General features: G+C 50.1%; 1 protein-coding gene across 1 annotated transcript in view; it reads left to right on the plus strand.

Annotated features, from left to right (window-relative positions):
- Window positions 1-26,976, plus strand: part of PIK3R5 (phosphoinositide-3-kinase regulatory subunit 5) — a 66,795-nt gene extending 39,819 nt beyond the window's left edge. Inside the window, exons 2-19 of the mRNA XM_081027777.1 lie at window positions 807-922; window positions 2,777-2,877; window positions 6,062-6,130; window positions 6,928-7,066; window positions 14,441-14,510; window positions 16,979-17,153; window positions 17,724-17,877; window positions 18,560-18,643; window positions 18,923-19,622; window positions 19,753-19,915; window positions 20,244-20,369; window positions 20,865-20,993; window positions 21,198-21,291; window positions 21,485-21,561; window positions 24,067-24,160; window positions 24,240-24,322; window positions 24,895-25,007; window positions 25,138-26,976. Coding sequence (XP_080883903.1) covers window positions 820-922; window positions 2,777-2,877; window positions 6,062-6,130; window positions 6,928-7,066; window positions 14,441-14,510; window positions 16,979-17,153; window positions 17,724-17,877; window positions 18,560-18,643; window positions 18,923-19,622; window positions 19,753-19,915; window positions 20,244-20,369; window positions 20,865-20,993; window positions 21,198-21,291; window positions 21,485-21,561; window positions 24,067-24,160; window positions 24,240-24,322; window positions 24,895-25,007; window positions 25,138-25,285 — 2,622 coding nt within the window. The 5' untranslated portion in view covers window positions 807-819 and the 3' untranslated portion in view covers window positions 25,286-26,976. The remainder of the gene's footprint in view (window positions 1-806; window positions 923-2,776; window positions 2,878-6,061; window positions 6,131-6,927; window positions 7,067-14,440; window positions 14,511-16,978; window positions 17,154-17,723; window positions 17,878-18,559; window positions 18,644-18,922; window positions 19,623-19,752; window positions 19,916-20,243; window positions 20,370-20,864; window positions 20,994-21,197; window positions 21,292-21,484; window positions 21,562-24,066; window positions 24,161-24,239; window positions 24,323-24,894; window positions 25,008-25,137) is intronic.
- The last annotated feature ends 934 nt before the right edge of the window (window positions 26,977-27,910 follow it).

Genomic DNA, 27,910 nt, shown 5'->3' on the forward strand with positions numbered 1-27,910 from the left:
CTCTCGGCAGAGACAGTCTAGCCTGAGTGAAGTACCCCTGGTCTCTCCTCAGTAGGACAAAGGAGGGATGCTAAGCAGGGTCTTTGGATAACTAGTAACACTGCCAAACCTCAGAGAAAGAAAAGAAAAATGGCAAAAGTGGAGGTGAGGGCAGAGAAGGAACAAGCACCTGTGGCCTGGGCACCCAAGCAGAGGGTAGGTTGGGGTGGGGGTGGAGGGACATGTGAAGACAGCCCCCACGAAGCCTCAGCATTGGAGCACCCAGGGCACTAAAGATCTCTGTGGTCTTTTCATCAGGAACAGGCTCCCTACCCATCCCTGGGGGCATGGGGCATGCAGGCCTGGAAATTCAGAAAAAGTCCCCTCAGTGATTCTCCCTTTTCCCTTGGAGTCCACCTGCCCAGCAAATATCAGATTTGAGATTTAAAAATCTGATCTGGTCAGATCAGATCAGATCTGATTAAAAATCTGATCTGGTCACTTCCTGGGCTCCTCCCACGCTCTTGGAGACACTCACCACTGCTGGATGGGGCAGGCACCTCTCCGTTCCTGTCCCTGACCCCTCGCTTCCTGTGGCATTGTGCTGTTGGGCTGCAGGGGGGCTCCTTCATGCAACACAGAGCAGCACCGCCAGCAGCCATTCTAGCCCTGTAAGCCCCCGCATGCTGCTTCCCTAGCACCCCAGCCATAGCAAATTGATGGCACTGGGCTGTGAATGCCCCTTGTCTGTGCCATCTGCCCTGCTAGGTCATGTGCTCCTCAAATTCGGGAGTCTCGAGGCTGACCGGTGTCTGTCCCCCACGCAGGCAATGACTCAGGATGCAGCCTGGGGCCACGACGTGCACAGAGGACCGCATCCAGCATGCCCTGGAACGCTGCTTGCATGGGCTCAGCCTCAACCGCCGCTCCACCTCCTGGTCAGGTAGGGCTGAGGGAGCGGGGGAGGTGCTCTTAGGGCCCAGAGTAGCCTCAGGGGCTGCAGTGAGCACTGGACCAGGCACAGAAGCTGTTAGGTTTTAGTTCCAACTCTGTGTGACTTGAGCAAAGCCCTGGACCTTATCTGGGCAGGTTCTGGGCACAGCGCCTGATGGAGAGTGGGCCCTCCGTAGGCAGCAGTTTCTCCTTTCTCCCGTGCTATCTTCTTCCTCCTTCCTAGGCCTGGATCTTGCTTCCCAAGCATGTGCTTCTTAGAAGCATAGCGGTTATTGAACCCACTTAGAAATACCACAACTGCTGATTCCGAAAGAGCAGCTGGGAATTCGTAGACAGCTCTCCCCCAAATTCTATTTACTTGGTTTCTAGTTCCTTCCACATCCCCATCCTCCTCGTTTCATGATAGAATAAGGAACAATCTCAGCAGAGCTTCGGGGAGCAGGAGGCCTCCATAGTCCATGTTCGTCAGGACTGAGAAATGGAGGTATCTGCTGGCTAGGGCAGATGTACCTGCAGCCTGGTGCCTAATTGTAATAATTCCTTGTGCTTGGAAAGGGTTTTCACATCCTGTATCTCACTTGCCTCCCTCATTACCCCACAAGATAGATACCCACCGCTTCTTGAACATACCTGGTTCCTTCCTACCTGAGGACGTTTGCACTTGCTGCCTGGAACGGTTCCCTCAGAACTGTGCAGAGTTGGCTTTTTGTCGTCCAGGCCTCAGCTCAAATGTCACCTCTGAGAGGCTTTTCTTAGCCTTTGGAGTTTAACAGATCTGGATTAAAACTGTCTCTCACTGGCTGTATAAACTTGTACAAGTCAGTTAACCTCTCAGGACCTCACCCGTTTTGTCTGTAAAATGAGAATAATACCAACAGGAACCACTTTCCTGAAGGGAGGAGGGGAGACTCATGGAGATAGTAAATGCAAAGGCCTAGCACATAATAGGTGGTCAATACATGGTTGTTTGTTTTTCCTTCTTGACTCCTATCTAGATTTTGAGCTTAAGCTTATAGAATTGAGGGAGCCATCATTCAGTAAAAGAATACAAAAATATCTGACTTTTGCAAATTTTACAAAAACCTCTGACCATATGAACACACTGTTAGGGGCCTCAGCATTTTAAAAGGAGCCCGTAGGGAACTCATGGTCAAGCCACTTCCACCCCTGCTGCTCTCAGTACACATACACACACGCACACGCACATTCCTCCATGACCACTCCTTTAATTTTTAGGGGTTTACCCTTGCTGACTGCAGAGAAACAGATTGACAAAATAGAAAAGGCTGGGGAAGTTACAGAGTGACAAAGTGCCCATTATTGCTTTCAAAATATAAATGAATGTAGCTTCCCCTTCCTGGGCTCCATTCCAGGCAGTCCTGGGAAGTCCCATGGCTGTCATAGACTCAGCCTTATGTCGGGGCAAGGTTGGGGGATGGTCACCGGGGCTCCTCTCCTTATTCTTCCAGCAATCTCTGCCTTTTTCTTGTATCTCAGAGGTTCCAGTACCCACTGTCCGAAACCAGGGCAGGGCAGTGTGTGTGTGTGTGGGGGGGGGTATGAAGGGCGGGGACAGGCGAGGGAACTGGTGCTCTCCAGAGGCACAGGATACAGAATCATGACTGCTTTATCGGCCTCTGAAGGGGATCCCAGCCCCTTTCTGTGTCTCATGAGCTTCCAGGAATACAAAACTTGTCATTATGTTTAATGGGGTATGGTAAGGTTGAGTGTTAAGTGTGAATTTTCTGAGAACCACTTGAGAAAGGAATCCCCAGTACAGCTCCTGGCGTTCCCACTTCTCTCCATCCCCAAACTGACCACTGGCCTCTCTGTCCCTTTTCAGCTGGGCTGTGTCTGAACTGCTGGAGTCTACAGGAGCTGGTCAGCAGGGATCCGGGCCATTTCCTTATCCTCCTGGAACAGATTCTGCAGAAAACCCGAGAGGTAAGGGCTGGCCAGGAACTGAAGGGCAGAGCTGGGCTTGGCCTCATACATTCGAGAAAGAGGTCTCCACAGAATGTCACTTCTGAGGTGCCGGGAACACCAAGGGGCTTGGCAAAGGCATGGGGAACCTGTGAGTTCTCCATTTCAATGGCTTGTGGATTGACGGTTTCTGGGAAGGGATGTGGTCCTTTCAATGAGAACATATGATATGTGAGCCAGGGCCCTGGGTTTAAGCTGTTTCTTTAGACAGGCATTGCTTGTAAGTCCAGGCATTGACTAGAAAGGAGGGAGGAAGCCATACTTAATTCCTTTACTCAAATCCATAAAAACAAAGTCACAAAAGAGAAAACTGATCGGAGGGGAAAATTGTGACCTCCTCTAACAGTTCAGAAACTAGGCTTTTATGACTAAGAGGAAGAATGTGTTTAACACAGAGCTTGGTTGGGGTTCCAGAATAGCTGTGAGTCCCTAAAGAGGATTCTGGCTCTTTTTTATAAAGAATTCTCTTTTTTCACCCAGCTCTCTAACCCCCTCCCCTCTGGCAACCATCTGTTTGTTCTCTGTATTAAGAAACACAAATCAATAGTTACAAAATAGTCACAAGGATGTAAAGTACAGTATAGAGAATATAGTCAATAATGTTGCAACAACTATGAATAGTGCCAGATGGGTACTAGACTAATCGGGGGATCACTGCATAAACTCTATAAATGTCTAACCACCATGCTGTACACCTGAAGCCAATATAAAATAATATTGAACGTCAACTGTAACTGGAAAAAAAACTAATTAAAAAAAGGAGCTTAGAAAAAAAAGAATTCTCTTTAAAAGTTGTTTTGTTTTGTGTTTTGTTTGTTTGTTTTTAATACATGACTGAGTTGGATTGACTTTCTCAGTTAGCTGTCCCTTTACCTACCGTGTTTCCCCGAAAATAAGACCTAACCGGACAATCAGCTCGAATGCGTCTTTTGGAGCAAAAATTAATATAAGACCTGGTCTTATTTTACTATAAGACCGGGTCCGATATGATATGATATAATATGATGTGATGTGATGTGATATGATACCGGTCTTATTCATTTTTGCTCCAAAAGGTGCATTAGAGCTGACTGTCCAGCTAGGTCTTATTTTCGGGGAAACACGGTATAAGAAGAAAGTCTTGGTTTATCAAGACACCCAAGGTTCCAGCTCTGGCACCACCATTTACATGGTGCATTTATACCCTGATCACAAGTAAACCAACTCAGAAGAGCTAAACCACCTCTTACAAACCCAAATATAAAGGATCAACTACTATGCAGTGATAAGGGAGGGTTTTCTAGAAGGGGTCGAACAGTAGGTAGAGAAGATACATGGTCTAGTCAGGATAGAGAGAAGAATTCTAAATTTGAGCCTGCTGAGGTCACCAGACACAACAAACAAGGTGGGGCTTTCTCTGCATCTTCAACCCCATGAGTTCTAGAATGAGCTGAGAGACCAAAGAGTTGTAAATCATGTGTGTATGTGGTGTGGTGAGTGACCTCTAGCAAAGAAACAATGCACAAAGGAATCACTAGAATGTATAAACAAATAGGAAAAAGAGGTTGCTCCAGCTATAATAAAATAAATGCAAATTAAAACCATAATGAGACAATCTTTGCGTAGCAAATTAGCAAAAAATGAAACAGAGAAGGGTGTGGTGAAACTGGTACTTTCATACACACCAGATACCATAAATGGCAAGATACTTTTGGAAAGCAATTGGGTAATATATTTCAAAGATCATAAATATATTTATAGTCTTTGATTGATTAATTCTACTTCTTGAACTCTATTGTAGATACATAAAACAAATCACAGAAAAAGAAATTTACTGAAAGGTTTTCATTGCAAAAATATTTAAATAGCAATAAATAATCTCAAGTTAACTAATAAATTATGGATATCTTCCAGAAGGAATATTATGCAGCTAATAAAAATAATGGATATTATCAATGTGTATAAACAAAATTTAATATGTAACATAATGGTATCAGTAATATTTATTAAATGGCTTAGGGGAAATTGATTAAACATTTGGAAAAATACAGAGTGAGATGCCTACTTCATACTGTATAGCAGATGGAATTCTAGGTATATTGAAGATTTAAATTTAAGAAAATGAAGCTTCAAAGAAAAGAAGAAAATATATGAGTAGTTACATGATTCTTGCATATCAGAGCAAAAATCCATACAGGAAAAAATTAACATTTGTAATTTATGTACATCAAAAAATTCCATAAATTTGGGCCGGCCCGGTGGCTCAGGCGGTTGGAGCTCCATACTCCTAACTCCGAAGACTGCCGGTTTGATTCCCACATGGGCCAGTGCGCTCTCAACCACAAGGTTGTCAGTTCAATTCCTCGAGTCCCGCAAGGGATGGTGGGCTCTGCCCCCTGAAACTAAGATTGAACAGGGCACCTTGAGCTGAGCTGCCTCCTGGATGGCTCAATTGGTTGGAGCGCATCCTCTCAACCACAAGGTTGTCAGTTCGATTCCTCGACTCCCACAAGGGATGGTGGGCAGCGCCCCCTGCAACGAGAAACTGGCAACTAGACCTGGCGCTGCGCTATACCCTCCACAACTAAGACTGAAAGGACAACAACTTGAAGTTGAACGGCACCCTCCACAACTAAGATTGAAAGGACAACAACTCGACTTGGAAAAAAAGGCCTGGAAGTACACACTGTTCCCCAATAAAGTCCTGTTCCCCTTCCCCAATAAAATAAAATAAAATAAATCCATAAATTTAAAAGACAAACAACAAACTGAAAAAAAATATTTACAATACAAATAACAGGTAAATGCATAACCAGGAGAGGGAAAACAGGTGGTCTTGGAGACCATGTAGCAAAACAGAAACTCATTTATAATTTATATTGAATAGACATTAAGAGTAAAAGTATACCCACTATGATTACAACTTTGCAGAGGAAAATACATAGAGAAAAATGGTGTAAGGAGAAATATGTTGAACCATTAGCTGTGGTTGAGTTTGGAAGGGGGTTATTGTGAGTGCTTTTTTTTTTTTCTAACTCCTTTTTAAATTTTTGTTTGGTGGTTATATTGCTTTTCACTTAAGAAAATAAAGACTAGAACAAGAAAGTGCTGCTCTGTTCTGCACCTTGTGAATGAGCCTCACCGCTCCTCTCCTGTCCTTTCACAGGTGCAAGAGAAGGGTACCTATGACCTCCTCACCCCCCTGGCCCTGCTCTTCTACTCCACTGTCCTCTGTGTAAGTTCTGGGGTGGGTCAGGCTGGGGGAGGCAGGGGGAGGGGAGGGAAGAACAATCTCCATCGAGGGCATAGCCCTCACAATTCTGAGGATAAATACTGAGGGAGAAACTGTCAAGCAGTGACACTTGAGATGGGTGTCAACCCTCCGATGGCTTCAGATTAGCCATCTTGAGAGGTCTCTGGAACTCCATGTGGATGCCACAATACCTGGCATGTCTGGGTAGCCATGGAGGAACTGCTGTCACAGCCTGTTCACAAACCATGAAAGAGATTCTGTTAAGAGATGTTATGTCCACCTCATTTTGAACGCCAATGGTTGCTTCCACCGAATGTAATCACCCCCTGTATTTGTCTGGTGGTATCAAGTGATTCCGTGTACATTGAATCAATCCACTTCAACGAATAAACATACGCCTCTAGTGAGGATAAATGTGGTTTAGGCATTGAAGACCATTCCCCAAAATGAGAGGCAGCAATGGTACCATTTAAGATGATCTCTGAGGTGACAGCTTTTCAGAGAGGTGTTCTCATGTATTGGGTACACTGTGTTACATTTGGTAAAAACTGTAACTGTCCCGTACAGTAGAGACATCCCTGGGTGCCATCTTGCCCATCTGTAACTCACTCCCTGTTGGTTACTTCCAATTCTTCCTGCCTTTGTCCTTGGACCTACTGGTGCCAAGAAATGTGTGCCCTTTGTGGAACTTTCCAGAAAAGTAGCAGATTCTATTCTGGAATATCGGAGAGCTTTCTCTCACCCAGACTTCTCTGCTTACCACTCCCTCTCCATTCCAGACACCACACTTCCCACCAGACTCAGATCTCCTTCTGAAAGCAGCGAGAACTTACCACCGATTCCTGACGTGGCCTGTTCCTTACTGCAGCATCTGCCAGGAACTGCTTACCTTCATCAACGCTGAACTCAAGGCCCCAGGTAAATATTGAGTCAGTTGACACGTGGAGCAGGGATCATGCAGTCAAGAGGTTTGTAGCTCTTTTGAAACTATTCTTTTGCTATGATCTTCCTCCCCTCTCATCCTTCAGCTCATCTCTCCCCATGGGCCTACTTTACAACCTTGGAGTTTCCTCTTCGTAATGCTGTGTGCACCAGCATCAGATGGCTGAAAGCAGTGAACCTAGGCGGTGACTCAAGGAGGAATTTTTAGGGGAAACTGAGCAGGGTTTCAGGGCAAGCGGACCCCACCATGTGACCTTTGCCTCTGCTCTGGCTATCCAAGGGGTCTCTGAGGCTGCCCAGGTCAGAAGGAAAAGTTCCCACTATATTGTCAAGAGGCCCTTGTTTTCTTTGCCTTAGGAGCAAATAAGACAATGCATGTGCACACAGAGTCAGTTCTGATGGGAGAAGGTGGTAGGTGTTAGGAATGGACAGGCCAATGGTGGATGGGCAACATAACAAGTGTGGACAAGGGTCTGGTACTGTCTGAACTCTCATATGCGGGGTCTGAAAAGGAGGAATTCTTGACAAACTGCAGGTTCTATAATAGACATGAAAATGAGGTCTAAGAAAACTATTGTAGAGCAAGAGAAAATGTAAGCAAGTATCATTTACTGAAAGGTGGCCTGATATTAGAATAATTCATCACGTCAGTAGCTCAAAGGAATAAAGTCACGTAAACATCTTCATAGATGCCTCTAAAACACTTGATAAAATTCAACGTCCATTCCTGATATTCAAAACCACTCAAATATAGGGAAACTATTAATATATGAAGTGTTCTTAATAAGGTAACAGTAAAATAAATAAATAAATAAATAAATAAATAAATAAATAAATAAAGGCAGGTCCCAAAATATATACTATGCATGTTGTATAGTATTTTGGGGCCTGATTTTGAAAAAACAATCTATATTTGTTCCAGGTCCTATTTAGTAATGATAGTGTTTAATTCTCACTGTACACATGAAACACACACAGGACAGAAGTACCAAATCTTATCCCCCAACAATTCGTGAACCCTAGAAAGCTCAGGACTGAAGCTTTGTCTTTAAATTCCTTCCCCAACCTATCATCTGATTTGTCTGCCCCCAACCAATAAGCTGAAATGTCGGCCCCATCAATCAGCTGATCTGCCTTCCCCCAACCAATCAGCTATCTGTCGTTACAAAGGAGCAGAGCAGGCGCAGGCTAAGGGTGGCCATCCCCCGAGTCTACACATACCGATTGCATGGACCTCACTTCATGGGAGAGACTTGGGTGGAAGAATTAAGAAACCAGGAAAACCTTGAGGAGAAGGTGTTGAACTAGGAAAGGTGCTCGGGCACATGATGAATCGACACACTGCCAACCTAACTTTCCAAGGCACCCGAAAAGAACAAACCAGTTTAAGGTTAATCTCTTTCATTCCCATCCTCCCCACTGCCCCCCCCAAAACAAACAAACAAACAAACAAAACCCAAGCAGACCTAGATCACGTCTTGCTGGTGACCAGAATTCCTTTAATAAGAATACAAAGCTATTCTTCCTGTCTGTAATTTAGACAGAAAAGATTTAAAATGCAAATACCTTGGCAGCTCCTTTAGTCTACACCAAAGATGTCTTACTTCAAAATACGAAAGGCAGATGTTGGGTTGGGGGAGGGCGGTCACTTGCCTGTGGGGAGACTGCTTCCCAATTTCAAGTGGAACCCTCAGGCTCTCCTCCGCTGCATGCACGCTATGCCTGGAAATATTTTTGTGGGCAACTGAGCAGGAACTCTGTTCTGAGCAGCCCTGCGAGCAGATGTGGAGCAGAGGGGCAGGCTGTGGGGAGGCCCAGGCTCTGGGACAAGGCTGTCTAAGCCTGGGGACAAGAGTTAGGCAGAGCAGCAACTGGAGACGCAAATGGAATGAGGGTCCTTTGGACTCAGAGCAGGGAAGACCCTTGGAACTCTTGTCATTCGCTGCTGAGGGCCTCCCCTGGACCTTGCCCTGGGGACTGTGTGAGGCCTCAGACAGGCTGGTGACTTCGGAGAAGGCAGATGACTGGAGTGGGGTGCTCAGGCCAGGCTGCTCATGCTAGGAACTTCTCCTCTTCCAGGGAAAGCAGAACCGAAACAGGAAACCATTACCTCTTTGTCATGTCAGAGAGATGTTTTCAAACAATTAAAAAAACCTAACTCTCATACCAATAGATAGTGAGCCTGTGTCAAAGATGTGTTCAACTCATTATTGAGGAAACCACCAGCAAGATGGGAGAACTGGTTTAAAGGAGGGTATTGAAAGTGAAATAAGGTCCTCATATAAGCTAGAATAAGATTGCAAAATCAGAAACAAAGTTAATTAAAATCATCTAGGGGAATAAAACTGTAACCTTTGAGGTTATCTTTTGTACCAAACAAAAATCCCTAATCTCACATCCACAAGTTAACCTCTAATTTCACAGAACCTGAGCCTTTATCAACAGCAAATCCTAAGTTAGACCAACTTACCTTCTTCTTCATGAGCCTTAAATGGGTTTGTTAGAAAATGCTTTAGTGAGATTTTTGTAAAGGCATGTGGTGATATTTTTGCCTTATTGCTGAGTGCCCCCCTCTCAATAAGCCCAGCTGAGGGAGGCAATGGGAGGAAGTAGGGAGGGAGCCAGAATGGAGACTGGGGAATAAGCTCTCCGAGGAGAGGCTGAGCCGCTTAGTGGTTCCCAGTTCTTGGCATTAGATCACTGTGGTTCCAAATCCTGGAAAGCTGTGTGGCCTTTGGAGGAGCCTCAGTTTCCTCATCTATAAAATGAGAGTGTAATAATATCTCCCTTTCAGAGCAGCTTGGGAGGATAAATGCTGACCTACATTGATTTCACATTGCTGGGGCAGTAGGGTTCTGGGGTGGTAGTAGCTTAAGAGAGAGGTTCTGGCAAGGTCACAGGGAGAAGATGACAAGGGACCTGCAGAACTGGGCCCTCCACCCAAGCAGCCTTAGGGAGCCAGTTGCCATGGAGATTAGTGAAACAGTTTATTCTACTTTGATGTGGCTGGGTGCCAGAGGAAGTGGGCAGGTTATGAAGCCTGTGGGCCAATCCCCTTCTTCCTGACTCCACCCCCAATAGGGTACCTGCTGCCACCTCTCTGGGGGTGGCAGGAAACCTCACGTTAGTGTTACTGGGTCCTGCCCACCACAGCCCTCTTGGGTTCAGCTCATGTTTGTTCAGTATTTACTCTATGCCAGCACAACTGTGCAGACCACAATACTTGCCTGCAAAGAATTTATCTGTAATCCTGAAGGACGACAGTGGGCATCATATGTGTGAGTCACTCCAAAGCACAAAAGCCTCAATGACTGCATCTCACCTAGATCACAGCCCTATGGAATAAGAGGGACAAGCAATATTATTCCCATTTGGTCCATGAGACAACCAAGACTCAGAGAAGTTTAATGTTTCTGGCCTGAGCTATAAAGTCAAGTATGAGAGAAGGAACATGGGCCCTGGTATGACAATGACCTATGCTTTGTCACTTATTAGCTGATGACCTGGGACAGGTTATGTAAGTTCTCTTAGCCTCCTTGTCAAAAGTAGGACTATTGTTGTTGATGATGATGGTGGTGGTGATGATGGCATTAACTGTATGCTCACGGTGCATTAAACACTGCGACAGGTCGGTCTCATCTGTCCTCAGAACACACCCCTGGATAGTTACTATCATTTCCATCTTTCAGATGATGAAACTGAAAGCTAGACAATTAAGGAGATTGCCCATGGTCACGTAGCTAACAAGAGCTCTACCACTCGAACCCATGTCTGCTTGATTCCAAAAACCATATTCTTTGACTCCAGAAACCACATTTTCACGTTTGCATAAAGCTGTGTTTCTACCAAGAGGCCTGGGCAGGTGACTGCACATGACTAAAAGTCCCTGGGCTGCCAAGCACTTTCCCCCCTTGGGCAAATTCTTCTGCCCCTTTTCTTTTCATGTAGTGCCTTCCCACCTTTGACCTCCAGTCAAAGCAGGAACCAACCTGGATTAGATTAGTTTTGCCTATCAACTGGTAGCAGGTGAATTCTGAATATTTTTTAGTAGTAATAAGTTCCTCTTGGAACTTTACTGATCATAAACATTTGCATTTTCTACTTTTTGTCTCTGATTATGGCGTGAAAGGTATAAACCCCTTGAAGGAAAGTCAACCAACATTGACTAGTCGGTGAGGGTCTATGCTATTTTCACTCACAGAACACACTCTGACACCTGCTGTATGAGGGTTTTGTCACCTCACACCAACCAGTTCTCTCCAACTCTCCAGACACCAGCTGGGTAGCCAACAAGTCATTTCAATTCTGACACTAACTACCTGGAGTTAGCACAGACCCCACAGGTTATGGGCGCATCCCCACAAGCCTGCCCCCCACTTCAGATGCCAATCACGAGTCGAGGCTTCCTTACTTCCGACCAACCAGCTACAAATCGGGGGTTCTCATGATACCCTCCTCAGATTTAATAATTTGCTAGAATGGCTCAGAGCCCAGGAAAGCACATTACTTCCATTTATTGGTTTATTATAAAGAATATTGTAAAAGATGCAGATGAACAGCCAGATGAAGAGATATTAGGTTGGTGCAAAAGTAATTGCGGTTTCGAAGGTTAAAAACAATTGCAAACACTGCAGTTACTTTTGTACCAATCTAATACAACGGGCAAGGTCTGGAAGGGTCCTGAGTGCAGGCGCTTCTGTCCCTGTGGACTTGGGGTGCACCACCCTCCTGGCATGTGGATGCATTCACCAACCTAGAAGCTCTCTGAATCCATTCTCTAGGGGTTTTATGGAGGTTCTATTAAGTAAGTGTGATTGGCTAAGTGTTGGCTAGTCATGATTTACTCAATCTCCAGCCTCTCTGCCCTCCCTGAAAGTGCCAACCCTCTAATCAATCACATGGTTGGTTCCATAAGGCAACCAGCCGCCATCCTGAAGCTATCTAGGGGCCCACCAAGGGTCACCTCATTGGCATAAACTCAAGTCCAGTTAAAAGGGGCTTGTTATAAATAACAAAAGATGCTCTCTCATCCCTATCAGAAAACTACAAGGATTTTAGGAGCTCTGTCCCAGGAACTGGAGATGAATGAATAAATAATAAATGAATGAATAAATACATACATACATACAAATATAAATACATACATACACACACACACACATACACACATATATATATATTTCTTATTATGTCACAATATCACGGGGGAAGATTTAGGGAAAGGAGTGGAAGGCAGCTGTTTCAGAAATCACAGGGTGTGATCAGCTGGAACTGAGCTGGCTGCTTATACCACAGTGCCCAAAATGACAGTGGCCTTAAACTTTTTGCAACCCCCTTCACTTCCTTTATTCGGTTAAGTGGAATGAGGGCATGATGGCCAGAGCTGCAGCAGCCATCTTAGACCATGAAGTGACCTTGAGGATGATGTCTCCTGCTAAGGATGATGGAGCAGAAAGATGGGAGAAGCCTGGTCCAGAATGTTCATGGGACCACTGTGACAACCCTGGATTACCTTTTTAAATGTCTTTGTGGCAGGAGAAGGAAGGGAGGGAGTTACAGCTGAAGCTCTGTGCTCCACTCGGGAACTGCTGGTATCTAGGATATTCGGCTCTGGAAATAACTCCCTCTGAGTGAGGGTATGCCTAGGGGCACAGATGTCCCCTTAAAAGTCCCCCAGCAGCAAACGGCAAGGTTACATTGGAGCCAGTATAGCTGATAGGAAGCAGCTCCCAGCTCTAACTGCACTGCAATCCCCAAATGAGACTATTAGGGTATCCTAAGACAAATAAACAGGTACAGAAATATAAGATGTGAAAGAATGTTCCTTGACATGGAGACTAATGCAGAAGGGCAAGCTTGAAGTAGAAAGTGATCAACAGTATCAAACATTCAAAAAAAAAAGACAATTCAAAGAAAACAGTGATAAGGTAGAGGCGTTGGGCTTTGTGACTTCAGGAGGGCAGTGGGACAGGATACTGATGGTGGGTGTTTGGGAGGACACCTGATGTGGAGGGAGAGTGACCTCACCATCTGCTGCCCACCACCACCACCACCAGGAATGTGGCCAGCTGTGTGGCCTGTGTCAACAGAGGCAGAATTGAAGGAAAGATCAGCAGGGTGTGGGTTACCTGTTATTTAATAAAAGAAAAGTGCAGAAGAGTCAAGAGAATACTGCTTGTCTGCGTGTTCTGCTTCCGGGAGCCTGTGGAGGGATGAGTGTTCCTGCCCACTACAGTATTTTATTGGGGGCTTAAAGGGGATGACGAGGGGAATTTTTCTATGTTGTGCATGCGAGCGGCTACCAGATGATGTTCTAAGTCCTCAGAATAATGACGACTGTTTCGGAGACTTTCCTTTCAAAATAGACATAACTTTACCTCTAAACATGTGACAGTTACATAAAAGAAGCATCCACCAAAAGGCCCCAAATCAAAGCAATCGGGTCCTAGATTGGAATAGCATAAATTGGTCATTTTCTGCCATGTACAGCTGTCTCTAACCCCAGTCTTGGCTTTACACTTTCCGAGGGGGTTGCTTTCCTGCTCCTAGCTCACACCCAGTCCAGGGTGGCCCTGCCCCAGACAGGGACCCCCATGCCAATTTCTAAGCTCTAACAAGGAGGCTGCCTTTCCCCTGCTGAGCCCCAGACCCTGCTTCTGTTCCCTCTTTGGTGAGTAGAGGGAACTATTGTTTAATCTCCTCACCAAGGTTGATACAGAAGGTAAATACATATTGTGAAGGGTCGTTTTCCAGCTGCAGAACTGAATCAAGTTACAGGAAAAAAGGAAAAACTTTTGGCTTATTTCTTCTCCATGCTTTTGAAGTCAGAGGAGACGGAGAGGTGGATGAGGCTAGAGAGGAAGGTTGAGAGGGGCCCACGGTGCAGAGGCTCAACCTTAGAGATGAACAGTCTCCTGACGGCCACCTGAGAAGGGGTGGGGAGCCAGGCAGAGATGCCGTGGGCAAGTCGGGACCTATGGAAGGTGCTGAGACTGAGTGAATAGGCCAAGTGGTGCCTGGTACACCCACTGCAGGACACCAAGACTGAGAGTAGGGAACAGTGACAGGAACTAGGAACAACTGGACAACAGGAGATCAGGCCTCGGTTCTCCTCCCAGAGTGCCCCACTGTCTCTGAAGAGCAAAGCTTTGCATGGTGCAGCCTGGGACTCATGTTACAGGCCCTGGAGTCCTCAGGTCTAATCTTCCCCGTGTCCTGAACTTCATCCAGGAACTCCCAACCGAATTGTTCACTGCTGGGCGGGCTTCGTGGTGCAGGGCCATGACTTCTAAAGGAACAGGTAAACCCGTGCACTCTGTTCTTTTTTCTGTTTCTTCTTTCTGGCCACAGGAATCTCCTACCAGCGACTGGTGAGGGCTGAGCAGGGCCTGCCCATTAGGAGTCACCGCAGCTCCACTGTGTGAGTGCTCTTGGGGAGGGAGAAGCAGGGGGGCGGGGGACCCCCATCCCCACTGTTTCACCATTCCTACACCACCCCACCCCCATGCACCCGAAATTCCTTTTATCACTGCACCACCCCAGCCACCAACAAATAGGCTTCAACGGGACCCTCCTGGAATTGCTGGTCATGTTTTGTGCACAGGTTGCTTATTCTGGGCTGAGGGTCTTTCATCAGATTCCTAAACAAGTCTGAGACTTAAAAAACAAACAAACAAACAAAAACCGTTAAGAAACATCTGCATTGATTGTGCCAGGTGCTGGCCACACATTATCTCACTTTTCCCCACTTTTCGGATGAGGAAACTGGAAGTCAGAGAGGCCAAGTAACTTTCCCAAGGTCACACAGCTAGTAAGTATCTGAACCAGGATTTGAACCTCAGTCTTACTCAAAAGCCTTTCCACAGTGTCTTTCTCACATGCTCTTTCCACAGTGTCTTTCTGACTGTTACTAAAACAGCACTTTCCAAACTTTTGTGACCCGAGTCTACAATAACAAATTCATTTTATATGACAGCCCGGTGTGCATGTGCATATGCACGCACGCACACACTCACACACACACTCTCACTCACATACACACACTCACTCACACCTGAAACAAGTTTCAGGAAATGAAACTTACCCTTACCCCATAGGATGGGCTCTGTCCCATTCTATTCCATTTCATTTAAAAGGCAGTTCTGGTTGTGATTTGCCTACCCACTCATGGGTCCAGCCTGCCCTTTGACAGGCACGAGAGAAGCCTCCATTCTGAAGACCTTCGGCAGGTCTCCAAGCATGTGGATGCTGTCTCACCTAGACATTTGGAAGCCAGAGACCCCTGCCCCCATCAGCTCAAAAATTATAGTCACGCCCCAGGGGTTCACTGAACATTGACACCACTAAGGAACATTTGTTGAGTCCCTCCTGGATAAAAACAAACAAGAAAACGCCAGTGGTCGATTTTGAGAGAGACAGAGGGCATAAAAATGTTTAGTAAATGTTAGTTTAGTAAGTAAATAAGACACCGCCCTGGGGCTGAAACAGGCAGATGGTGAATAATTACCCACACCTTTTGGGCATTTACTGCGATCCCGGCACCACCCTAAACATCGCTACCTCATCCAATTAGCCCTATGAAAAAGGTATTTTTTAGTTTAGAGAGCTGAGGTGCAGAGAGGTTAGTAGAAAGACATTAGTGCTGAGAGATGGTCACACTTTCGTTATCTATAAGTTGGGAACAATGGTAAGCTCTTCAGCAGAGAAAGCCTGCAGGTGGCTAGGGCACGGCGTGGCTGGCCTGGTTCTGCACACGGTGGGGCTCAGCGCATGTCGGTGGACGGAATGATCAAGCGTTCAGTGAAGGAGAGGGCTCAGTTAGAGGCTGCTTATGTGGGCCTGCCCCCTTTCTCTGATGAATGGAGAAATCAAAACTAGTTTCTCCCCAAATGATGGGGATTCTGACGGAGCCTGGTCTGGTCCCTGTGTCCTGAGCCCAGGGCCCAGCTCTGGGACAGATCTCCGCAGAGACTGGAGGGAAGGCCATCTGCCTGGTGCTTCTCTGCACTGGGTTTAAACAGCACAGATTTGTGAGAGAGCAGGAGTGAGTGTAAGCAGTTCATACAAAAGCATTTACAGGTATGGTACCATGATGGCTCAAACACATTTTGAGAAAATGCAGTGACAGGGGTTGGTGTGGGCGAAGTGAGAACAGTCTTGTTTGCTGTTAACGGAGTGATTGACACTCTCGGGGTTCACGATTCTCTTAACCTTTGGGTATGTTTGAGATTTTCATAAGGAACAAATTTCAACACATGCACCAAGGAGGAGCTCAGGGTGCAGTGGGAGGAGAGGCGGAGTTGGCTGGGCACACACTCCCTCCCCATCCCTAGGCTAGCCTGTGATGGCTTTGGCAAGTTAGAAAAGGTGTCCCCTGAGAGTGGAGGACCCAGTTGCAGCCCTGACTTGGCTTCCCTTCCTCCTGGCAGATGCCACCCCACGCCACAACCCTTGGCTTGAGGAGGAGGGCACAGGCGGAGATTTTAGGCCACAGTGTACGAGGGCTTGTGTCTGCCCTGCTGCCGTCTCCCCAAAACGATCCCATGGCTTCAAGTCACCTCACCGATAATACAATCCTCTTTTGAGTAATCTTGCACCCATGCAGATGTCCTGTAGGAAAAAATATTTATGTGTAAAAATTAAGGTAAAATTTATTTTTGAAAACTAAGTTTCATTTTTTAAAGGCCTTTGAAAACACCATGTAAAAAACACTCCAAAGTAGACCATAAACTTTCCTCTTGGAACTGGGTCCCTTGAGCCCCTACCCTCTCGGCTGGCCGTCGACCCTGCCTGCGCTGTGAGGAGGCCCGGGCCTCCGTGGGGCCCAGTGCCAGTGTGAGGTGTGTGGTTGTGCCACCAGGGCCCACAGCCACTCCTCTGTGCCCCCAGCACCGTCCTCCTGCTGAACCCAGTGGAGGTGCAGGCCGAATTCCTCGCCGTGGCCAACAAGCTGAGTGCGCCCGAGCACTCCCCGCACAGCACCTACGTCACCCTGCTCCTGCATGCCTTCCAAGCCACCTTTGGGACCCGCCTTGACCTCCCAGGTCTGCATTGTAGGCTGCAGGTATGTGTCTGGGGCCCTGGGGCTTAGCACCGCCCCCTGCCAGCAGAGTCCCCTCTCTGCTCCATCTCGGTGCTGCAGTCTCCAGGGTACACTGGCCTCCCTCACCCCACGTGACATGGTGGGGCAGTGGCTGCAGAGCTGGCCTTGTCAAGAGGGGTTTCTGTTGTGCTGGGTCCTGACCAGGATGGGTGGCTCCCTGAGCAGTGGGGCTGGGTACAGAGCTTTAGAGGAACAAGATTTAGATTGAAGCTGGAGACCTGGTCTGATTCTAGCTCTGTGACAGGTCAGTTGGGAGGCCCAGGACAGCCCCTTCCCCTCTCTGGGCTGCAAGTGAGCTCTGAAGTCCCTCCCAGCTCTGCAGTGCTGTGGCTCTGGGCCTTCCTCTCATGACTGTTTCCTGAGAATAGGGGGTTGGGGGAGGCTGGCTCCCTGGCCAGCTGTGAGTAACGGTGGGTGATGAGGCTGGGGAGAGGACTGGTCACTGCTGCCCTCAGTGAGACCTGGGAGATGGAGAAGTCGGGCCACCAGGCCATGGGACAGGAGCAAGCCTGTCTCCTCCTGGGATTTCAGTCCAAGACCCTGGCAGAGCTCGAGGACATCTTCACGGAGACTGCAGAGGCACAGGAGCTGGCGTCTGGCATTGGGGATGCCGCCGAGGCCCGGCAGTGGCTCAGGACCAAGCTGCAGGCGGTGGGAGAGAAAGCCTGCTTCGCTGGTGTCTTAGGTGAGGCTCATGGGAGAGGGGGGCCCACTTTTGCCATCGCCTGCCCTGGCTCTCGGGGTGAGCAGTCCAGCTTGGCCTGCTAGTTCTGTTCCACCGTCATTCAGGGAGCCACATTTCTCAACGTCTTGTTCCACCATCCCTTGGGGCATTGTTACTATACGCAGGGGCAGGGTTGGGCTGCCATCATGTGGTGACTTGTGGGAAGAAGACAAGAGTGTTGATCGAGGGCAAGGGGCTTCCTTTATACACTGAAGATAATGCAGAAGTTACACACATGACATCTGCACATATCCCCTTGGCCCGCTTTAGTTACATGGCCACCCCTTGCCCCAAGCAACCTGGGGAACTTCCTCTCCACAACTCTGTCACCGAACAAGAGAGACACAATATTCCTCCCAACACCCGGTGACTTGGTGCTATTGTTTTCCTATTTGGACTCTGTAAAATGAGGCTCAGAGGTTGTGACTTGACCACGTTTCATAGCTTATGCAATGGCATGGTGTGCACACGGTGCCCTTGAAAGAAAGCCTTCTGGCTGCAAGCCAGGCATCCCAGCTCAGCCTTGGCTCACCTTGCTGCATAGCCTGTGTCGGTCCTCTGCCAACTCTGGTCTGTAAGATGGGGCTGGCCAATCTGCAGGCCCCTTCCCAGGCCTCACCCCGTGCCTGCCCTGTTCTTACAGACACTGCAACGCCCGGTAAGCTGCACACTATCCGCATCCCTGTCGCCAGATGTTACACCTACAACTGGAACCAGGACAGCTTTGGTACGCAGCCGGCTGGGGCCCTTGTGCTGCCCACCTCCCAAACTGCCTGGGCTCTCTTCCTGGTCCCGGTCTGTGCAGCGGCCCCCACACTCCAGCAGCCTTCCCACCTGAGCAGGCACTTAGCAGAGCAGCCAGGGCGCTGAGTCCTAGGCTGGCCTTGGCCCTCCTTCCACGCCCTCCAAGCCCATTCCGTCTGAGCCTGTGCCCCCTCCTAAGGGTGAGCAAGAGGAGTCCAGGCATCCAGACACCCATATGGTGCTTCCCCTTGCTTCCCTGCAGACATCCTGGAGGAAATCCTGCTCAAGGAACAGGAGCTGCTCCAGCCAGGGATCCTGGGGGACGAGGAAGAGGAGGAGGAGGAGGAGGAGGAGGAGGAGGAAGACTTGGAAACAGACGGGCATTGTGCCAAGAGGGACTCACTGCTCTCCACCAGCTCAGAGGCCTCCCATGACTCCGCCCTGTCCCTTGCCTCATCCCAGGCCGCGGGGGCCACCCTCTCCCGCCAGTTGCTGACCTCCTTTGTCTCGGGCCTCTCGGATGGCATGGACAGTGGCTACGTGGAGGACAGTGAGGAAAGCTCCTCTGAGTGGCCCCAGAGGCCTGGCAGCCGGGAACGCCGGGGCTACCGCAGGCCCGGGCAAAAGTTTCACAGGATCTATAAACTCTTCAAGAGTACCAGCCAGCTGATGCTGCGGAGGGACTCGGACACGGCCCTGCCCCTGCGGCGGGCTGGGAGCCTCTGCAGCCCCCTGGACGGCCAGGCAGTGCCCCCTTCCCGCGCCCAGCGCTCCCTCTCTCTGCCCCAGCCCAAGCTCAGCGCCCAGCTGGCCAGCTGGCTCCTGGCCCCAGCCTCACGCCATCAGCGCCGCCGCCCCTTCCTGAGTGGGGATGAGGAACCCAAGGCTTCTACACTACGCGTTGTGGTCTTCGGCTCTGATCGGATTTCGGGGAAGGTGGCTCGGGCGTACAGTAACCTGCGGTAAGAGCTGGAATTGGGGGCGTCACTCTGCCCTGGGGAGCAGGCTGGTGGTGCTGGAGGAATCTGGGGCTTGGGGCTTAGGTCCGAGAAGGACCAAGGAGCTTCCTTCTCACCATCTTCTTCTTGCCAGGCGGCTGGAGAACAATCGCCCACTCCTCACACGGTTCTTCAAGCTTCAGTTCTTCTATGTGCCTATGAAGCGAAGCCAGGGGACCAGCTCCAGTGCCTGCCCAGCCCCTCCGAGCCAGACACCCCCAGTCCCCACAGACTCCCCGAGGCACCCCAGTCCTGCAGTATGTCCCCAGCCTTGGACCAAATGGGGTGGGAAAGTAGAGTAAACATGAGTATGTTTTAGTTCCCTGAAGGGGGATGGTTGGAAGTCACCAAAAACAATCACCTGTGTTTACAGGGCACCTCCTCCTGCCTGGCCTTCCCTCCCAGGGGTGATCTCTGCCTCGCACTTGGGTGTGGCATTTTGCTATATGACACAGACTGAAAGTTGTCAGATTTCCCCAATGGCAAGAAGACACTCAGATTGGGGCTGCAGGTGCCACTCAGGGCCCTGGAGCTATGATGGCAGGCCCCTGTGTAGCTGGGAATAACTCCTGCCCCTTGTCCCAGGAGCTAGGCACAGCCCCATGGGAGGAGAGTACCAATGACATCTCCCACTACCTCGGCATGCTCGACCCCTGGTATGAGCGCAATGTACTGGGCCTCATGCACCTGCCCCCTGAAGTCCTGTGCCAGGTAAGTGGCCCCTGGGGTTGGGGGAGAGGGCCCACTGGCTGCAGTCACCCAGCCTTGCTTAGAAGGCCCTGGTGTGGGGAGATCCAGCCTGAGGCCTCTATGGAGGACCAAGGCTCACTTGGAAATGAGCAGGGAGGGTAGGTGAGAGGCAGGACAGATCCTGAACCGAGGTCGTGGGGGTTCAGGGGTTGGGTCACTACGGTGACAGTGAGTCCTCAGAAAGATCCAAAGGACCATCCTCAGTTCTCAACTTTGTCCAGCTCGGCCAGGGGCCTTCCTGGAGGCCCATGTGCCAGGTGAGGGGGGGTAGAGAGGCCAGGCTGTGGGTCCTCCCCTGACCGTTCTCTTTCCTGCTTCCATCTCACCATGCGCGTCCCTGGCTGTCTGCCTCTGTACCTCCTGTGTGGGTGTGTTCCTCTGTCTTCTTTCGTATTCCTTTTCTCTCTCTCTCTCTCTCCCCCTGTCCCTCTGGCTCGGGCTCCCTCCACCCCACAGCAGTCCCTGAGGGCTGACTCCCGACCCCTGGAGGGCTCCCCCTCCCAGCTGCCCATCCTGGCCGACATGCTGCTCTATTACTGCCGCTTCGCTGCACGGCCGGTACTGCTGCAGGTCTATCAGACAGAGGTAAGGCCTGACCTGCCACTCCACGCTGCCCCTTCCCCCACACTCACTGGCAGACCTCCCTCGGCATTGCCAGGTCCCAGTCTGTGCCCTGCTGGGCCTGTAAGGCCGGCCCCTACCCCACAGCAGCCCCCAACCCTGTACTAGAGGAGCCTGGTGGGTCCCTGCAGGAAGTCCACACTGATGCCCTGGTCCTGCCCTCTCCAGCTGACCTTCAGCACCGGGGAGAAGACAACAGAGATCTTCATCCATTCACTGGAACTGGGCCACTCTGCTGCAACACGTGCCATCAAGGCTTCAGGTGTGTGCTGCCTGAGTCCCTGTGGAGACAAGTGGTGAGGTGGGGCCAGAGAGAGGCAGGGCCCTGGGAAAGTGGGACGCTGAAGAGGAGGGATCACCAGCAGGCAAGGCCAGTGATGGGGTAGGGTAGGTGAAGTGCCGGGTCTGTGAGAGGCACTGAGAGACAGTGAAGGGTATGTCTCTGTGTGGCACAGGTCCTGGCAGCAAGAGGCTGGGCATCGATGGGGACCGGGAGGCCGTCCCTCTAACACTACAGATTATTTACAGCAAGGTAAGATCAAAACTAGGGCCCATGCCCTTCTGGGATCTGTTCCTGATCCTCCCTCACCCAAAGCCAGACTCTTAGGTTCTTGGGCCCCAGTTTTTAAGCTGAAAGGCTGCAGAAGGCTCCCCAGGTTCCCCTGGACCCTGGGAGAAGGAGGGAAGAGGAGGGAGTGGACATCTTTTCCCCCCTCCACCTGCAATGCCTTCCCACCCTTGTGTTCTCCCCCCACCTGGAAGTGCTGAGCAGCTTCCATGAAGTGTCAGGGCCTTGCCACAGGGCTGGTGCTGAGAGTGGGGCACGGGTGGGGCTTCCAGCGGCAGAGTGAGGGAGCGGCCAGGACCTGTTGGCTGGTGTGCTTGGTCGGGTACACGGAAGGTGGGATTGGCGTGAAAAGGGAGTGAGGATATTTGTGAGGTAGGGGTTCAAAGGACGCCCATAGCACACCAGAAGGCAGGAGTCTCTGAGAATGTCACACTCTGGGGTACAGGCCACAGGAGGCTCAACCTCGCCAATGGGAGCCTTCCTGCCTTCTTTTCTTTCTTCCTTCCTTCAGCCATTCCAAAGATACTCATTTAGCACCTGCTCCTGCCAGGCTCTGTGCTGGGCAAGGGGAAATGCAGTAAGCAGGGAGGATTAGGCCCTCCCTTTAGCTTTTTTAGAGGGAGACAGATAAGAAACAAGGAAACAAGGAAATGGCCAAGACAATGTCAAAGAGTGATGAGTGATAACAAGGCAATAAAAGGCTGATGGGATGGTGATGATGGGGCTGCTCCACGTGGTGGCCGTGGCGGTGGGCAGGAGGGACCGACCCTGAGAGCTATGTGCCAAGTGTTTGTTAAACATCTACTATGTCCCAGACATTATTCTAGGCACAGGCATGTTTGCAAGAGTGAACAAAGTGCTTACAGCCGAGAGGGGATGGTAGGCCTTGGTTCGATGAACCTACAGATGTATAATTACTGTGAAAGACAGATGAAGAGAGGTACACGCTACTGTGAGAACGTCTAAGGGGATTGTTCAACCCAGTCAGAAAAGCTAGACAAGGCTTCTGAGAGAAGGGCGATTGAGTCAATATTGGAAAGAAAACCAGAAGTTAATTAACTAAGCTAAGAAGAGAAGGATGTGTACTTCAGGCAGAAGGGCAGCATGTGCAAAGGCCCTGAGGTCAAAGTGCACATGACCATCAGAGGGCACTGAAGGAAGGCCGGAGGGGCAGGAGCTGAGAGTGTGTGGGAACGTGACGATGAGGTGAGGCTTAAGAGATAGGTGGGGCCAGAATACTAAGGGCCTTCATTATAATGAAAGGAATTTTGTTCTGTCCTTAGAGCAATGGGTATCCCTTGAAGGGGCTTAAGTTTGGGGTGGGGCTGGGAATGTGTGTGGCATGATCAGATTTGAGGGTTGGAAGCACCCTCTGGCATCTCCATGGAGAATGGATCGGCGGGATCCATAGGGGACGTGGGAAGGCCAATAGGAGGCTCTCGTGGTTTTACAGGAAAGAAATGTGGGTGGCATTAGACTGGTGGTGGTGGAGATGGAAAGAAATGGGAACTACATGTGGATTATGTGAACAGAGGGGCTTAGGGATGCATTGGAAAAGGAGAGGCCCAGACTCTCAGATTTCCGTCTTCTGCGACAAATAGTACCACTTTTTCAGAAGTCGCCCAGGTCTGGTGGGGGAAGATCATGAGTGTGGGTGGGACATGTTGAGTCTGAGGTGCCCTTGAGAAGTAAAAGGAGGAAGTCAGAACAGGCAGTTGGATGGATAGGCCTGAACTCAGACGTGAAACATGAAGATGGGTGTAAAGGTAATCTGGGAAGAAAGGTGCGGGTGAGATTCCCTCCTGGAGGAAGAAGGAATGCAGAGAGCAGAGGACCCAGGAGAAGGTCCTGAGACAGTGATGTGACAGCGGGGAGAGGAGGGTGTTCGCGCAGAGCAGAGGTCCCAGCCAGAAACGTGGTGGGGAACCCAGGAACGCACCATCAAGGAAGTCCAGGAGAGGAGAGGGGTGAACAGAATCAAATTCTCCTGTAAGGTCACGTAAGCTGACCTTGAGACTGATCAAGGATTGAGGAACACTCTTGGGTGTGGCCACACGGAGGTCCCTGGGGAAAGAGACATTCACACAAGGGTCCAAAGAGGATGTTCTGACCTGGTCCAGCCGGGGAACTCCAGGCCTCTGGGCCCTTGTCTTCCTTGCTCTGGGCTCAACAGATCACGAAGACCGCCCCTTGAGGTGCTCTCAGCTCAGGCGCCCTGTGGCCTGGCCACAAGGCTGACCCATTGCACCAAGCCAGTGACCTGATGCTCCTCTCGGGAGTCACCAAGGTGTATCCGGGGATTGGGGCTCTTGGGGAAGAAGTCAGCAGACTCGAGTGGAGAGAGAGCTTCCTGGGGGTGCTACCTGCAGGCAGCTCCCTGCCCCTGGTGATCTGGAGCCTCCTCTTTGAAGGGAAGGCAGCAGGCACCGGGGCCTCCAGGCTGAGGGTCTGGCTTTGCCACACTTCTAGGGGGCCATCAGTGGACGAAGTCGCTGGAGTAACATGGAGAAGGTCTGCACCTCAGTCAACCTCAACAAAGCCTGCCGGAAGCAGGAGGAGCTAGGTGATTGGGGCGGGCAGGGCGCAGGGGGTGGTGGCGGGGAGGGGTTCTGAGCCTGGTCTGAGCCGCCCCTGCCCTTCAGACTCCGGCATGGATGCCCTGACGCTAAACCTGACAGAAGTGGTGAAAAGGCAAAACCCGAAATCCAAGAAGGGTTTTAACCAGGTAAGGCTTCCCTCTCCTTGCAGCCACATTCTCAGGAGACTTTCTGGGTGAGTGTGTGTGCCTGTGTGTGCACATGTGCATGCATGTGTGTATGAGAGAGGAGGGGTGTCCAAGGGCTGTGGGGGAACAGGAGGGTAAAAGGAGAAGCAGGGTGAGGGGTGTGGTTTAGGGGCATGCGCATGTGTGGGGTGCTGTGGGGTAGCGGGGAGGAAGGGGCACCCTTGTGAGAGGATATGTGTATGTGGAAAGGTTCTGCCCTGAGTCTGAGGCACAGCGGGCTGTGTCAGGGAACCCCAGGGCTCTCACGGTGAGGGCACTGGGTAGTGCAGTTATTCCTCTGCGGACCCTTGCTTCTTCCAGGCTCAGGAAAGGGCAGAGGCTGGAGAGGAGCCAGGGCCTGCTGGGGTCCTCAGGACATCTCCCCGGAGTTGTCCATTAGCCTTCGAGTGCTGTCAGCCAAACTCCCGCCCCCACCCCGCAGACCTGGTTGGGCAATTCCAGGGGAAGGAACCCCTAAGGACTGGGAGCTCTGTGGCCAGGGGTCTGGAGGCTGACCTGGGCCTTCCTTCCAGATTAGCACGTCGCAGATCAAAGTGGACAAGGTGCAAATTATCGGCTCCAACAGCTGCCCCTTTGCCGTGTGCCTGGACCAGGACGAGAGGAAGATCCTGCAGAGTGTGGTCAGGTAGAAAAGGGGGTCTCCTAGGGGGCTTCAGCAAAGTTGGATCCCAGAGAAGGGGTCGGTTTCTGCACCCCCCCCCCCAGAGGCCCGGGGGTTGCTAGAGGCCTGCCCTTATGCCTGCCTTGTCCCACAGGTGTGAGGTCTCACCTTGCTACAAGTCAGAGAAGAGCAGCCTCTGCCCTCAGTCCCAGAGGCACCCCCACCCCATGGCCCAGGCTGCACCCAACCTCTGCTCCCTCCTCTGCCTGCCCATCATGACTTTCAGTGGAGCTCTGCCCTAGCAAGGCCCTGCACCAACTTGGACAGAAAGCCTGGAAGCAGCTTCTTCTGAGCCCCTTCCCAGACAGTCGGCTGTGAGGGCCTCACTCCTTGTGGAGAAACAAATGGTCCTGTGCTGGGTCAGGGTCCTGCTGTGGGCCCTGTGCTGGGCAGGGGGCAAGGGGTTGATGGTTTCTAGGGCCTCAGGGCTCTGTTTGGGGCAAAAAGAGGCATTAGGGAGAGAGGCGCCTGGCCACACAGCCCCTCAGTTTCCTCAAGGTAGAAAGGAGAACTGGCCTCCAAAGGCCCTGGCCACCAGCCTGGTCTAGGATCCTTTCTAACAGAAAGATCTGAGGCTGTGGTGCTCTGCAGTGTGGTGTAGGCCTCTTCTCCCAATCTGTGGCCAGGCCTACCCCTTTTCTTTGTCAAAGACCTGAGGAACTCTTTGTGTCTGAAGTACAGTCTCCTGTACTCTCGAAAGTGGATGAGACTTCTTTCCCGACCTTTAGTACTATCCCCCCAACCCCACTTCCCTGTTCGTCCTCCCTCGTTCCCTCTCCTCCCTCCCCCCGTCCCCCTCTTCTTTTCTCCCTCCTCCTCCCCCTCCTCCCTCTCCTCCTTTCCCTCTTTCTTTCCCCTCCCCCCTTCACAGACACAAGGACACACACATACATGCTTTCTTTCTCTCAGGTTCCCTGGGTCTTCTGAAAAACAGCACTAACACTTTATCAATCTACTGTCAGGACTTGGTACAGATTCTCTCTGGAGCCCCTTTCTGGATCTGAGGTCCTTGGGAGACAGGTCGGGCTTATATTCAGTTGTGACTAAATGACTAGAAGGAAATGAATTGGCTTCGCAATTCCCTTTCATCAGCACTAAAGTGGGTGTGGTTGCGGGGGAATAAAGCCTCCCGAATTGCAAAGTGCCTGGCCCTTAGGCTGGCTCACAGCTGATGCTACGTAAAGATCAGCGGCCGTGCTCTCTAAATAGTGACCCCCCCTGTCCGGTACTGGGGTGTCTCATGACCTCTGGGAGGCTCTTCATTCACTCCTTTCCAATTCACCAAGACTGAGGGGATAAGGTATGATTAGTTTTACCCTCTGGAGGAGGAATTGCCTGTGTCAAGGTGAGAGAAGGGTTGCTCTCTCTCAGGTTGCCCCGCCCCCCGCCGCTGCCCTTCCATCTCACTCCTTGGGCTTCCCAGAGTAGAGGATGGAGCTTAAAACCTGACTGGGGGGAAATGGGTAATAGAACATGAAAGCAAAAACTGTAAAACTGCCAGTTGGAGTGATTTGAGAAGTTTGAAGCACAGATGTGGCTAGGGCAGTAGGGTAGTGGTCAGTGCTTGGGGCCAGGATTTGAACGGGTGGAAGTGGGGAAGAGAGCCATGGAAGCGGACAACTGTATCCCACAAGCCCCTCCTTCCTCTCCTTCTCCTGCTTCATCCTGCTCCAAAGTTTCTGGGCTTAAAGGAGCCCATGAAACCACAGCCCAGAGTGCTCACAACTTGAGAGAAGTGGACAAAGCCAGTTCCTACCCAGTATTGCCCTTCCTACTCTGTCCTGGCCAGGCTCCAAAGAGTGGTCAGCCATATATGCCTTCAATATTTTTTGTCGTATAAGCTGGTTGTCCTACTACGTGCCCAAAAGGTGTCAAGGAATAAATGACTAGAATTTAATATTATTGTCAAATAAAACTTATTAGTCTTGTATTTAATGATCTAGAGTTATTTTTCTGCATGACAACTGCCTGTTGGACAGTTCACATAAATCATTGCACATATCGCAGGAATCAGATTGTTGGGCGATTGTTTTATTTATCTTTTTGTAATTTTTCTCTCTGTAGAAAATACATTTATGCTGAAATTTTCCCTGACACTGTTTCATTTAAGCCTCATTATGCTGCTGAGGGGAAGGGAAGGCCCTCTGGCTCTGGAGCAGTTTTTAGACTTGGATCATAGAGAGGGAGAGAAGAGGAAGTGAAGGGATGGTGGAGGACACCTGTGACCTGGGAGAAGTAGGCTCCAACACAACTGCTTGGGATGGAGGAAGAAGGAACCATGAGACGCTCTAGCTCTACCTCAGCTAGCTAATGCAAACAATAAAGCACACCTAACACGCAGTGGACTAAAACTATGATTATGTATTTATTCTTGCTCAGGTATCTATAGGACATCTAGGGATCCCTTGATCTATGTTGGGCTTAGAGTGGCGTGGTTCCAAGCTGCAGGTGGGGTTCAGGGCTGCTTGGTGGGTCCCTCGGGCCCTTTGGGCCAGCATGCTAGCACAAGACAGGTCAGTAGAGACACATGATGCCTCCTGGGGCCTGGGCCTGAAACCGGTACAGTGTCTCCTCTCCCATTCAATTGTCTAAAATTGATGGAAGTATATCAACCCCACAGATACAGTAAACTAGCAAATATCACACAGGATAAAAACAAAATTACATGAGAAGAGCACTTCACTTCTGATATTCTTTTCAAAGTCCCATTACTCCCATCTGATCATGAGGAATGTATCAGATGAACTCAGACTACGGGACATTTTACAGGATAATCTGACTAGTACTCTGGACGTTCAGTGTCATGACAAGGAGGGAAGGACTGAGAAACTCAGACCAAAGGAGACTGAGGAAACCTGAAAACTGAA

The sequence above is a fragment of the Rhinolophus hipposideros genome, assembly GCF_964194185.1.
Source record: "Rhinolophus hipposideros genome assembly, chromosome: 20".
Classification (NCBI taxonomy): Eukaryota; Metazoa; Chordata; class Mammalia; order Chiroptera; family Rhinolophidae; genus Rhinolophus; species Rhinolophus hipposideros.